The following is a 14,453-nucleotide window of genomic DNA, read 5'->3' on the forward strand; positions in this document are numbered from 1 at the left end:
TACACGTACATATATTGCATATTTCAAGGCAGAAAATACGTGTGACTGAAACGGCATGAAGGCGACGTAATCCATCGATTCGTGGATAAAATGCACTTACTTACATTTATGAGTATTTTGGCAAAGATAAAGGTTTAATGCGAATATGCGACCTCCGGTGTCAAACAAGAGAAAAGCAATGTTACAATTAAATATGGCAAAAAATGATGCCCTTGTCCCGGGGGCAAAACCTATAGTACCTAAACGAACCCGGGACCTCGTAAGTGATGCGGCTAATAATAAGTAAGTGATGATAAACACTAACAGTCAATAAAGAATGGATAAATGGAAGCAAAAAGAGGAAGAGCTAATTAAGGTTAACTTGCATCGCCGGTTATTGGACCAACGTTTTTATCCTCGTGTGGTCGTCAGCGTTCGTTTCAAAGATAGGTAATTCTACTGAAACGTATGGTGTTTTAATAGTAATGTGCCGGTATTATTTTATTTGCATTTTTCTATCAATTTCTACCAATGCTTTTTATTTTATATTATATGATGCGTAAATAATATAATAGTAGCATATAAATAATAATATTTGTTCAGCTGTAAAGCATTAATAAACAAAATGAAAATAAAATTAAATGACGTGCTCTAGAAGTGTAAAGACTCTGTTAACTCTACTGCGATCTTTTGCAGTGTGTTTTTAGAAAAAAAAAGCACATCGTTGCCTAAGAATATATATCCTGGTGCGAGATGCAGTCTTGTCAACACCAGTATCAGCTAGCTCAAATCAAAAAACCAAAATATCTAACTTGTAATTTCCGCCTAAATTTATCTTCTATGCTCCAGTCGAACTTCGGAACTACGTTGACAATCAGCCAGGGACACGCCTCTTATTTAAACTAGAATCAGCGGCAGAAGAAGTAAACTATAGTAAGATCTAAATGTAAACTTCAGTAACATAGAACGCCTTGGTGTGTAGGCGGCGTCGATCACTTGGCTTTTTGCCGCATCATATTCATTATAACCACCATTGCCAAGTCAGCATTACAATCGGCCAACTGAGCCGAACCAAAAACATTTCTAGGCCTTCAAGGCTTATAGCCCAGTGAACCTAGACAGGCCCGTAAGACCAGCTGAACATTGTGGACTTTGCCTGCAAAACTTTTCCCCGACCCGGACACGTGAAGTGTTCGGTTGGGTTCCTTCGGGCTCGTGCAATATAGCCCTTGTCAGTTAAATATTATTTACCAAACTGTAAAGACGCTATAGGTTTAGCGCAACCCTTAAACTTACAACCGATTCCACAAAATGTTATCTATATACGTATATTTCTACCTATAGCAATATGTCGCCTTTTTCTTGTTTAGCCTTTATTCGGCAGATTGCGCCTTTATCGACGCCCTGTCTTTGAGGTCTACCAGTGGCTTGCACTATCGACGACCTCTCGTATCTTCGTATGATCAAGTTAATTCATTTAACTGAAGACCCAATCGAGAAAACTCAGCAACGTGTGCACTCAAGCCGATATCGTGCGGAACGTTGTAAACAATACAAAATAATGAATGAAAGCAATTTCATCAGAGAGTGGCTGTTCGACTTCAAGAGGTGCAAGTTCACGTGTTTAGCACGGCACATACATACTCGTGAGTTCCTTCCGGCGTTGAATTGATGTCTAGGCTTCGGTTCCTGCATGTCCAGCGTATTATGCGGAAGAAAAATTGATACGAACAACTTCTAAGCAAAACAACAACCGACTACCGTTATGAGCATAAGATACTGACCTATGACTAACGAATGCCCCATAAACCCCTTTGTCTTTTTTTTTTTTGCCATAAACCAACACATGGTAGCTGGCTGGTATTGTGCGGCTATTGACAACAAATGAGACATAATCCAAGTTAGCGGATTCTAATTAAAGAGTTGGAACAGCTAATGTAGTGTTTTAAGTCGAATAAAAGGATTTTTCCTATTACTTGCATATTAGTTAGATAGATAGTAGATATTAGCCAGTTGCGACTACACTCACACGCGCATACAAATCGGTTAAAAAAGAAGCAGTCAATCGATGCTTGTCCTCAATTTGTAACTAATATACAAAGTTATGCGTACGTTCATAACTCTCACCAAGAGAAGTGGGAAGTACTTGTTTATACTGGGTAGTCGAAAAATTTGTGACGGTTTCCGAATGAAAATTAAAGCAAATATTTTTTACACTATTACAAAAATAAATGTGCGCTACTTTGATCGATGACCTTCTGTTGTTTTTTCCCATTTCGGCGTGTTTTATAATCCCATTATTGTAAATCTTCTGTGATTTCTGGGCGAAAAATTGTGACAAGTGATATTTACATCCATCCATTGTAACAGAATTAATACGATTAAGGGAGGCTTATAACGACCAAAACAAATAATAGTTTGATAATGTAAGATCCGCGCTTATCCATGTTCTCTTAATTTACGCTGGGAAACTAAAGGTGGTCTGGCATTGTGACGATAAAAGACGCCCGTTCTGTTCACCAATCTCTTTTCAAAGACTTGTTGTAATCTTGTTAATTGTCGCTTGACAGTAAAGATAAAAACCAGTCTTTTTTTTTAGGGCGGCGGCAGCAGCTGCTCATGATAGCTGATTTCTTTACGGCCCCACCAGACGTATAGCATTACGTTCTTTGCCGTCAATCTGGGATACAGATTGTGGAACATTTTTTTTCTGCACATTTTTGTCATATGTAGTTAATTCACTTTACATTAGTCGTGTTGAACTGCTTTAGGAATAGTTTGACTTCATTGTGTTTTTGCAAAGTTTTGCAGACAAAAATACGTTTCAGTAGATTAGTTAATATAAATTCACGTGGTACCCAAACATGAAGCTCGTTTTTGTAGCCAGCTTTCTCCAGATGTGAGTTCCTTGGCAATGCGATATCACCTACTCATGTGTCGGCCCTGTCCAAATATTGTAGAAATTTCATCGTAGTCCATTAGTTATTTACTTTTGATTTAAAAACTGAATTTTTTTTCTTGTAATTGGTCGACCATTGTGAGGAGCGTCTTTCTTATTGAGATTCTCAGAACGTGAAAGATAGAACCACCCCTTAAACCGTCTCTTGGCCATAAACAGTCTACACTTCGTATTTATATCGTATAGTATAGTAAATTTTTACAGAAAGTTCACTAATCTTCAAGGCGCTTTATCTTTGGCCTGAACGAAACTCTTCAAACAATTTTGGCACACCTATTACTGGTTGACATCAAATGGCAGTAATGTGACATAACATATGTAAAACCATAAAAGGCCGTTAACACTTTTTAATAGCCCAATAAATACAGGAACTGCTAGTAATCAATATGAAACATCCGCACTTATTTGAAACATACAAAAGAGGAAGTAATAACTTTACAGGTCATTTCAGCGCGCTGCCCTTATTATTAAGCAAACACATCCTGTGTACTTACTCGTTCCATTAACTAGACTTTTTCCACTAGAATTAGTGTTCTGGCTGCGCAAGGGGTCACTTTGGCCGCTGCTCTCCTAATCAAATAATCCAATTACCTAGATTATGAAGGGCGTGCCGGACCCAAACTTGAGGTGCTGTTGTCACACAGTTAGTCAACGATGCGACCTGCTCCGTTGTCTTGTTTATCAAGAGCCTCGTCCTAAGTCTCTGCATTATAGGCAATCAATTCCGAAATGCGTATATTGAAGAAGTAAAGATATACACATTAACGCATATTCGGTAACCATCTGAACAGAAAAAGTCTATTCAGTTTCAGAACCGATTAATCCACTGATTAAATAAGAAGAGCAAGCATATTCGAAGTTCATTCAGCAGCTGGACATACGGTGTACAGTTCACAGTTTCGGATAACTTCGACGGGCTCTTCTGAATCGCAAACGCAAAATTTCCTGCACAAATCCCCATGTCCATCTGGACGAACGTACAACATATGCTCACGTACTTAAATTTAGTCACGCTTATTTATTTTCATTTAGCCTATTTCACTATTCGCAGATCATTTTATGGGATCCTGCTATTAACTGACATAGAGCAGCTGGCGGCGTCCGTGATGTTGATCAATAATAGTGTCAAATCAATTACCATTAATCTTAGCGTTTTCCCTAAAGCTCACCCTGTCTTGTAACATCCATCGGCGGAGCAGCTTGACTGCGATCTGCTTACAACGACTTTTTGATTGTATATGATCGGTGAAAAAAGTCGTGCCTCGTCGGAACGAAGCTCAGTGATGAAAAATGCCTGCCCTAACCCGCACGATCTACAAGGTAGCCCGTTATGAAATTGTTTTCTGGCTTTTGTGCGCTAGTTAGCGGATAGGCGTTGGATTCGGAACCCGTATCAAGATACGCACTTAGCGCAATTAACATCAATTCGAATGTCGGCTAAGCTTGCCTGAAAAAACTTATTTGATTCTAAATAAAAACAGTCTAAGCAAACCAGTGTTTCTGTGTAGGACTTCACGATGCAAGAAGACTGAGACTTTTTTTTTTATTGTTGACCATTCAATAGAGACATGCTGAAGAGCTTCAAAACTACAAGACTCAAATGTGAACTTGGAGTGGCCATATCTTGTGCCAAACAAGCAATATTAAAACAGAATTTTTGCTTGCGTTATGTTTGTATCTATAGTAGTTACGCTGTTGCTTGAAAACACTTATTTTCGCATAATGTCAGATGATCATCGGAGTAGTTCTTTTGCATCGGGTGATTGAAACTATTGGTCTTCGCGAGCGTTGACTGATCGTAGTGCTGGCACCGTATGACGACTTTTGCTCTCGTCAACCTGAGCTCAACGCGAGATTTATCTTCACGCCTATTCACTGGCCATATACCCAAATCGTGTGATACTAATGCTTTAATCGCGTTGAATTATAATATACAAGGCCAGGTTCAGACGTCGGTCTCACACATAATACTGAAGCTCGAACGTCTAAGGTTAGCAAAACTGCACAGACGGATATTCACAACGTCTTTTCCTAAAAGTAATAATAATCTGACTCTTTGAAAATAGCTCGCAGAGAAACAAGTTAAAGTTGGTTTAATACAATAAGACCCGATTTAAATCGAAATGATGATTGCCGTTACACTTTAAACATATGAATCCTTTATCGGCCGTTCCCAGATGGCCTAGATCGAAAGGAAGTTGTAGTTAACTGGTTTCGAAAACCGATTCGTGCCTTGAAAACTCTTATTGTAACATTCGTGTGTGGTGAAAGTAACACTTCGACAGGAACGCTTCATGTCCTATAGGGTCCTCCATTGAAACATGACTTCCGCGATAATAGAAAAACATCAAACTTGATTTCCATTAACCTGTCGCGAAAAAATTGAACCTTATTCATTATTACAGATGCGAACATAAACACTTACATATCGCCCGTCACTTAAATCAGATTCTTTAGATCACTTGCTTGACAGTTTTAGAGCTTCTAGCAGGTAATTGCAATGGCAATTCCAGTCAGCCCTCCGTACTCATTAGTCATTCTGTCAAGATCGATTAATCGTGGTTTTTGTGAAATCCGTAATATAGACATGTATTTACAGTTGAACTTAATCTGAGAGTCCTTAGCAGAATCATCTGGGACCGGCTCCATTTTACCCTGACTCTAAGCAAGCTTAGCGACGGCTTTAAATACAGTAGCCCATTACCACCTCTATATTTTTACTATAGAGTAGTCCATCCTGCACAATGCTATCATACCTAGGGATCAATGTGTACGTTTTTTCAAGCTAACTTAATTTCATATAAACCCGAAGAAAACGCCAGCTAGAAATAGTGTATCGGAATTGATTTTCAAATATGTGGTAAATGCTTACATAATGGTATCATGATTATGTTCTGCGATAGATATTTACATGCAGAAACGATTTTTCGCAACGACAAACGCATCATTAGCACCACGCAAGCATTAAGCATGAGCTTGCGTCAGTGTCCAGTCAACCTAGAGGCAAATGACATCGCCTTAGTGCTAGTATTAATAGTTATATTACCGCTGACATCATTTTTTCTAATTTCCGATTCCACTCCGACGCTCGATGACGCTATGCCCCACTTCTATTTATTGCTGGCTCGTACGTAAATGTAGGACAAACGTAAAGTAATTTCTTTAACCTTTTTGTCTTCACGTTTGCTGGATTAATTCAATTTTCTAAGAATCGTAACATGCAGTAACTTCAACACTTCTAGGAATTACACGTTCTAAAAAACCGATTTGGTTGTAAATGGTTTTTCAAATGTATCTAGCGCTGGGCTTTTTATTAGGACCACCCTTCGCTTTAGTCCTGTAGTGCATCTTTACTAAGGCAAATCCGTCTGCTACACACGATTATTCACACCTGTTTATTCAGTTTATCAAATTCAAATCCATCCCGCGTCAGACCTTATTCAAATCAGTTAGTTAGGGGGCGGCAATGAATGAACGAACGATCAAAAGTGATATCGTCTGCCGTAATCTAATGGTATCTTTTTCATTTTTATTCAGGCGGTAGCACGGATGAAATATATTACATAGTAATAGTAATGATAGCAGGTACCTTTCTTCCATTCATCATACTTTTGTCACGAATTACGAGAGAGCTACACAAAATCAGCAAGTAAAAACTGTCCCTCTTCAATTAGTTGGAGGCGGAAGAAAGGGCGCTTACCAATGTCGCTGCCGTGGTGTACCATAGATCAATATGTTATTATTCATTCCGATGAAGATCAGAACAACGTCATCAGCGTATCAACGGCTTCAGATCAACGGTCAAAGATGACCGCCATTCTGTTTGTCTTTGACTTTCTCTCGCATACGTGAGTTACGAACGACGGCTAACAGACGATGGAAAACTAGTTAACAGTAAAGTATAAAAGACAGATCTACACAATCTTTTCTCCCTCAAATCGCAGCTGAGTGTTGCAAGCCGGTCCTGCTTCGACGTCTACCGAATTGACGGTTTTACTTATCGTATACTTTGTTACAGAGTGGCGATCGATGCGTCATGAACGAAGTCCCTTGCTCTGCCGGCTTGCCTTTCTAGCCGCGGCTTTAGCCGATTCACATACGTCAGTATCTTCAGATATTTTGACCAGATCAAAGAAGGTCAACACCTCGCCATCGCTTATCAACTAGAAATTCATTGAATGTGCAGAATTATTGTATCTCTGGCCACGATAAATTTTCTTTAACACTTTTCCACAGATGCAAAAACTTGACAAGTGCGCTTTTGTGCCCATTTCATAGTTGACGTTGTTCTTCGACGTTTTTTTCGTCTTCAGTTAAATCTAAGGTATAAATGCAGACACAAATACACACGGACACGTTAACAGAGGCAGAAAAAGATGAAATCGCGAATCGAAAAATATGCAGAAGCCATGGCGAGCAGGTGGACGACAGGAGCGACATTTGGCCAGCTGTGACAGCAGTTGTATAATGTTGCCGATTGCCCGGTAAGCAAATACGCATCCGAGTTGTTGAAGTCGCCATATTTGCTACAAGTGGTCATAGCACGGAGTTCCTCTATCGTCGTTTTATTAAAGCACTAGCTGCGCATGAGTGGCGCACTGAAGGACATCAATTTTTTATTATTTCACAAAATATAGCACATACACACTCATTTACTCAAGGCTCATATATTTATTTGTATTTTCGCTATTGGCTACGATGACGCATCTGCTACCGCTGCTGCTGCTGCTGATGCACTTCTTATTTTTTGATTATTTTGTTTGCCGATCAGCATCATCAACAGGCGTGTGCCCGTACGCTTGCTTGCCGGTAGTTGCAGTACAGAATACGTAAAATCGATATGTAAAGGAAGCTCGCAAAAAAAATACTTCATTATTGGTGTTTGTATCATTTATACTTGAATTATACACCGCTAACAGACTCTACTTTGCAACGGCTAACGCAAAAAAACAACTTGAAAGTAGATGAATTTATTTTATGCCATTAAAACATGGCGCCAAGTACGTGCACTTTGTTGTATTTGAGTAGTAGTTCGTATAAGCGAACATCCATAGATGGGTTGATGCCAAATCAGGCGATACGCTATAATATAAGATTCGGTCCTTGAAATTACCTTATTAGCACTCTATTGCCTTTGATAGGCTGGTAGGGACCACTGGTCACAGGCAGCCTTAATAAGGCAAGCCTAAACTGTTTCAGACTTTGCCATTTAATTACGTAGACTAGGCTGTGAAGACCAGGATCACTAGCTTCTTAATGGTTCGCATTCCCTAGCTGGGGTTTGAGATAGGATCCTCTGACGGCAACGCCTTATTTATTTCATACGCCACCTTCTAGAATATAATACTATTCTATGATTTTACAAATAAATACAAATTACTATGTAAACATATAGACTAACAAAGATGTCACATGGAGCTGTCTACGTAACATAGAAAAAATTCTAAACTCAGATGATAGATGCAATATTTGCCTACAAGGACTCAGTTCAAAATCATGCATTTAAGTCCGATCAGCCCTTTAGCAAAGCGTCTATCACTAGCTAGGCGCGCAAGCTAAGTTTCAATCAGGTACGTCAATAGGTCACCCGCAAAAGACAATAGCGCAGCTATCCTTGAAGCAATGAGTTCTCTGTTTGCCTATGTTATGGAATTTTCGTCGACATCATTTTCGAACCACCTAAGTAAAAAAGTATTTACCTACCCTAAATTGTTAATATATCCACTTTCAATGGGAAAAAATTATCTTCATTAACAATACGAAACGGCCTGAAGAAGCGTACACCTGCTGTCACAGTTGCCATTCAGGCAGCATGGACCGCACCCGAAATTACCGAGCTGCTTTGCTATCGTCCTCATAAAGATTATACGTCAACTGTTTACACGAGCTCTAAAATAATGTGAGATAAATAGCAGTAACATAGTTAACGTACGTCGTTTCAATATAGATGATCCAGGTTTTTCTTAGACTCACACGGTCCTTCCGCCCTCTGTAACATTCGAAAATGCTATCTGCCCAAAGTGTTTCTGTTTGAACTTCCGCAGTTCACTTGTCTGAGCTAACAATTTAGCCGATATCATCATAAGAGCCACATTCGCTTCAGATAGTCATTCATTAGAAACTTCGATGTAAATGAAATTTGACGTTGAAGGAAACGGGTATCCGAAAACCGATTACGAGGCACGTTACGTTAAGGTAGTGAACAAGATCTCCTTGATTCAATGTGTAGGTAATAGATAAATCTGTACTTCACACAAGATAAATAACAAATAGATATTCAAAGCTTTCTCAGACAGTGTAAAAATGCACAAACGATTATGCAGAAACCGCAGCTGCATTGACAAAGCGATAAGCAGCAAATTCAGACAACGCTTTTTAACTAATTGAAAACATTTACTTAAGGACTAGGACAAACATTCGTCAGAAAGAAGAGATGAAACCACACCCGTTATCTATGTTATTTAGCTTGCACCCTAACAGAAGCTAAATAAAAGTAAACAAATAACTAGCAGCTGCATATATAATGAAATAATAGCAATCACATATACTCTGACAAAAACGAGATGTCGAATTATGACATGGCGGTTGCGACATAATAAACAATCAGCATCGCATCACAAAAACCAAGGCTGTCGTTTGAATGTGAAAGCCTTCCAAAAATCACAGAAACGTTAATAGTAACGAAATAAACCCACAAAACTACGAAATTAATCACAGAAATATAACAAAATTGAGCAGCGCAACGAAAATATATATATATATATTATTTGTTGTTTACAACATCATTGTTTCGTCGGCGGAATTAAGAATAGCGCATAAACGTTGTGGATTTTTACGCAAATTTTCGTATACAAAAGGCCTATCATAACTGTGCTTCCGCAGATGTTTAAGTTACTTGAAGCTTTTAGAAGAACTTTATTGAATATAGAGTTTTAAAGAAGCTTTGTTTACCAACTTAGACCGCGTAAAATCCACAGCGCAACGTGGACCCAACAACAGATGGTCGGTCTCGTTTAGACAAGAAAGTTGATCTAGCCAGGAACTAGTATCATTTATTCGTGGTTATCATATAGATCGATGGGATAGGATGTTAAGTCTATATGTACGCGGGACGAAAAAATTTTCCTGTTCACGGTGTCCACTATTAATTACAGACTGAAGAGCATTATCAGATATCGGAGTTGATTATTGTTATTACAATAGTATCGATTGTAATGCTATTAAGGATTACGCTCATATTAAGCTCAGCTGTTACTTTCCGCCTTCGAAAAAAAAACGACCGTTCTTCAACTAACGGGAAAAAAACAACAATTACGCAGCACAGGACTCAACACACGGAGGTTAGCATAACAAAGTGATGTCTTATGGAATCAGTCTCACAGATGATGCACAATTTCATTGTATATTGCTTAGCATATTTCTGCCAGTGTAACTTTTGGACATACTGAAAGCGCCTTTAACTGAGACCTGTTATTATTGTACTCGTTCTCACTTCTCCATAAGTTCCACATAGCCGACAGGGTATCTACGTCGCCGTTCATCTGACAGCAGGTTTAACAAATAATGATAACTAATATGATACAACGCACGACAATGTGCATAAACATACAGATAACATACGTTATCTTGCTCGCTGTTTTTGTTGTCATTTTTATCGGTCGCTATTATAGAGCAGCTCTGTTTGTGTTCTAGAAGCAGTGATACCTAACTGTGATTTACCTGCAATAGAAAAAAAAAAAGGAAATTCTTCACTGAATTCGCTCGTAGTCTAGCAGCTCACCCGTCTGAGAGCCGGCACGAAGTCCGGATGATAAATTGCTAACAAAAATAACAGCAACAATTACATCAGCATTAGTAAATGTACGGTGAGGGATGGACCTATCCCGCTCTTCGTGCCTTATGACGGCTGCGTCGCTCACAAAACTAGTGAAGTCGACGAGCAGGCAGACGGAAGTTCCAAATGTTTCCCTCCATTCCGAATGTTTCAAGTTTGCTGTTTGGCTGGCGGAAAGTTGGCTGTGATACATCACCAGCAAAATCACTACCTGCGTTTAATTGCTCAAGGCACGGCAGCACCAGTAGCAACAGAAATAACAACAACAACAATAATGTTAATAAATGTTCGAGCTATGGCACTACATTTCGATGGTGAGACAGACCCGTCGTGTTGTGACTTTTCCCTTCATAGGGGACTGAAGTGCTTGCAGTATTTCAGGAATGTATCACTGGAATAAGTTATTGCAGACGTGGTGGTTGTTTTATTGAGTTGTCACAGGGCTCTCTCTTTGTGACGTTGTTTTTTGTTTACCTGAAGCTGCAAGTCACCCAGCTCAGTTATTAGTATAGTTGCTATGTTTGTGTTTATCATGCATGTGTTATGCGCCAGACGTCAGCGGTCTGACCTTTAAGAGGGCACTTTTGCTAGATGCCGACGAGGATGGTAGCTCAGATGCAATGACGACAATGATCATAGTTATAGTATTAAACGAAGTTGTATCACATGCTGGACTACCGTCGCTTGCTAAAATATTAGACAACTGCGATTACGCATCCATTGTGGACGGTAAGTTAGCCTAAATTAATGTATGTCACGAAGTAATAGAAAAGTGAATGCAATTTAAGCAAACAGTTTTCCCAGTAGTGGCCATATAGAGCAAGTAGAGCGGCGAAAAGAAGACTTGACGTTCGCTGCGGCATTTTGGTCACTACGTTTCCCACACAAGCCTTATTGACCGACTAGATTTGCTAGCAGGTTTCTAGTAAGCAAAACCACGACGACATTAAGATTTACATGGACTTTGCATCGGCTTTAGCCAGCGAGTCTATTATACACGTACCGTGTCCGACCAGACTTACGCATTGGCTCATGAGGTGACGCTCTACGTTGCGTTCCCTATTGAATTTTCGCGCATAGAAATGCATTGTTCTGCCGCATACACGGCAACAGCCGTTGAAACGTTGGCGAGAAGCACAATGACTTAGGTAACAGTAGCAACAGCAGCCGGCCTAGCGCCGATCAAGGCAGGGGGCGTTTTACGGACAAAGGCTTGTACATAGACTCTTGATAGCAACAGATAGGGGTAGCGAGCACGCAGAAACAACTTTAATCATCGACTTACTTTTCCCGTTTTTAAATTGTCAGGAGCAGTTTCCAGTGATCGAGTAGCGCCACTGGCAGCGGTAAACCCTGGCAGCAAAGTTGTGCTTATTGCAATGGGCATTCAGCCGCGACAATGTTAGTAGAACGCCTTCGCTAAGACGAACGCTGTCATTATCGCCTATTGACTTCTACCGCCGTCACTATGGCCCTTGCTAGTGCCCATAGGAATGAGAAGAGCGCCTGATGACGTTATCTATATTACTCGGTCGTCGGTTCGTTTCCTTAATTATGAGACGTGTAATTTAATTTGTCGGCTGACTAAGTAAGCGGCTGGCTGGCTGAGGTGTTTCGGCAGATTTTTCAGCCGAGGTTTCATCATTTTCTCAAGTATCGTTGCCGTTCGTAAACGACTTCACTAGAACCTTCCGATAACTGGCTATTCATTCTGTAGATGCGTAAAGGTGTCCATCGTTCAAAGCTGTCATAGTACTGTCGCATCCAAATGTTGTTTTCGAAATGTATGATAACCGTATACACTGTTAGGCGAAAAGTGCGCGTGAATGAAAAACGTAATCTATGATTTCACCAGGTACACAACTGCATGGGCGGACAGGCTGTGAGTAAATATAATAATAGACAAAAATATTGATCTCCAATTAATGTACACACATGTTTTCTTTTCGTGCATGAACTTTCCACATACATGTGTTGAGATGGAAGTGAATTAGCCGTATCTCTGAATCGTTTCGATCAACGGCATGGTGATCTCTGCGTTCCGAGCTTTACGTCCGATATCACTGTTAGGCATTCCGCTGGCTCCCAGCACGAAGCTCACCGCTTATCCATGGCCGGGTCCGAATCTTGACCACGACATGTCCCTAATGCTAGCCAGTAGATACATTACTCACTGAGCTATCACGGGAATGAATCTAGCAAGTCTTCTAATAGATTAATTTCCTATTGCAAGAAGTTGTTCGACGTGGCGAAAATGAGATAAATTTACAACTTACAATAACAATTTACGCAAAACATGCGTTATCAGGATCCGCATTTAATTGTTTCCTGTGGAATCGAAATATCGCTATTGCTAACTGCCATGTCTGCCTATTCTGATTTGGCATAAGATGGCACAAAGATAGCTGACCACGTCAAATGTACGTGGGTAAAATAGCAAATATCCAGTTACAACGAATCATTACAAATACCTCTACTCGAAGCTTCGTGCGAGACGAGTTCACCCTCGAGCCTGCAGACCCAATTTTGATACCAGTCTATACATTGTGTTCGGTTCGCTAGTTAGCAATGCGCCTATCCTACTATGCGATAAACCCGTCCTATAATAAATGTCACTGTCTGTGCAGCAAAAACGATTGCGTAAGTGTTGCTTACTTTATGTTCCTGCCAATTTACTAATAAAAACGTTGCTATATCAATCAACATGACCATCTACTTATGCATTGCCGCTACCGCTAAAGTTCAATAGTAAACTCCAGACCATTGGCTGTCCTGAGTTATGAATGAGAACGCTTATAGGATTCTTTTGTTACCATTATACTTACTGAACACTAGAAAAAACTATATCCAAAATCAATAAGATTGGTCTACCTGTAGTCTACTGGTAATGTGAGTGCCAGTATTACCACTGCTGCTTATGGACATGTACTCATTGTGACTAGACCATATGAACTCAACTACATCAACGTTCAAAGCTCATGGACGTTGCTCATATTTATATCGAACAACGCACGAAGCCTGAATAACTGTCACAGCAGCAGCGATGTAAGGTAAAGCTAAGCAGATGAATAATAGATCGTTACTGTATGTGTAATAGGGAAGACAGCGTGCTGCTTATTAAGGAAACGATTGTACTATAGTATATGTAAATACTAATATATATATAATCAGACCTACACGATATATCGTGTAGGTCTGACGACCACGCGAACGCGCTACGCTATGCTAGTACTGGCAAAATCGTCACCATTATCGTCGCGTTGGTAATCGTGGACACACCGGCGCGGCCGAAGTCTCATCGTTTGCATAGCGCATTGCCCCGCACTTTTTGTAAGTCCCGCTTGACGGTCCTACTGTAACACCACATAAGGACAGCTATTGCTCCAGTAATCGTAGTAAGGCTAACGGTTGCATTGACAGTTATAAGGCTCACAATCAGTTTGCACATGTATCCAACGACATCGCCATGTCGGCAGCTGGAGCAATACAATGGGTTCTCCATTTCACTTGCTTCCTCTCACAAACAAGCAAATCCCCGGTAGAGCAGTGTTGGCAAACGAATACCTATCAGATGACGCCAGCCTCACCGGTTATGGTTGTCTTTTTCAGCACAAGCATTTACAGAGCTCGTCGGCAAATCGCGCGCAACTAGACAAGGGGACGTGGGCAGAGAGGGAGGTA

The 14,453-nt window shown here is 40.2% G+C and overlaps 1 protein-coding gene across 14 annotated transcripts in view; it reads right to left on the bottom strand.

The window, feature by feature from the left end:
* LOC111250947 (uncharacterized) overlaps positions 1-14,453 on the bottom strand; it is a 128,211-nt gene that overhangs the window by 102,340 nt on the left and 11,418 nt on the right. For 5 of the 14 annotated variants that reach the window (XM_022806970.2, XM_086991299.1, XM_086991296.1 and 2 more), the window contains exon 1: positions 14,020-14,428. The exons of the other annotated variants lie outside the window; for them this stretch is intronic. In XM_022806970.2, the coding sequence (XP_022662705.1) occupies positions 14,020-14,022 (3 nt within the window). In that variant the 5' untranslated portion in view covers positions 14,023-14,428. Of the gene's footprint in view, positions 1-14,019; positions 14,429-14,453 lie in introns of those variants that run through there. 14 annotated transcript variants of the gene reach the window in all.

The sequence above is a fragment of the Varroa destructor genome, unplaced genomic scaffold (assembly GCF_002443255.2).
Source record: "Varroa destructor unplaced genomic scaffold, Vdes_3.0 BEIS01000005.1, whole genome shotgun sequence".
NCBI classification, from domain to species: Eukaryota; Metazoa; Arthropoda; class Arachnida; order Mesostigmata; family Varroidae; genus Varroa; species Varroa destructor.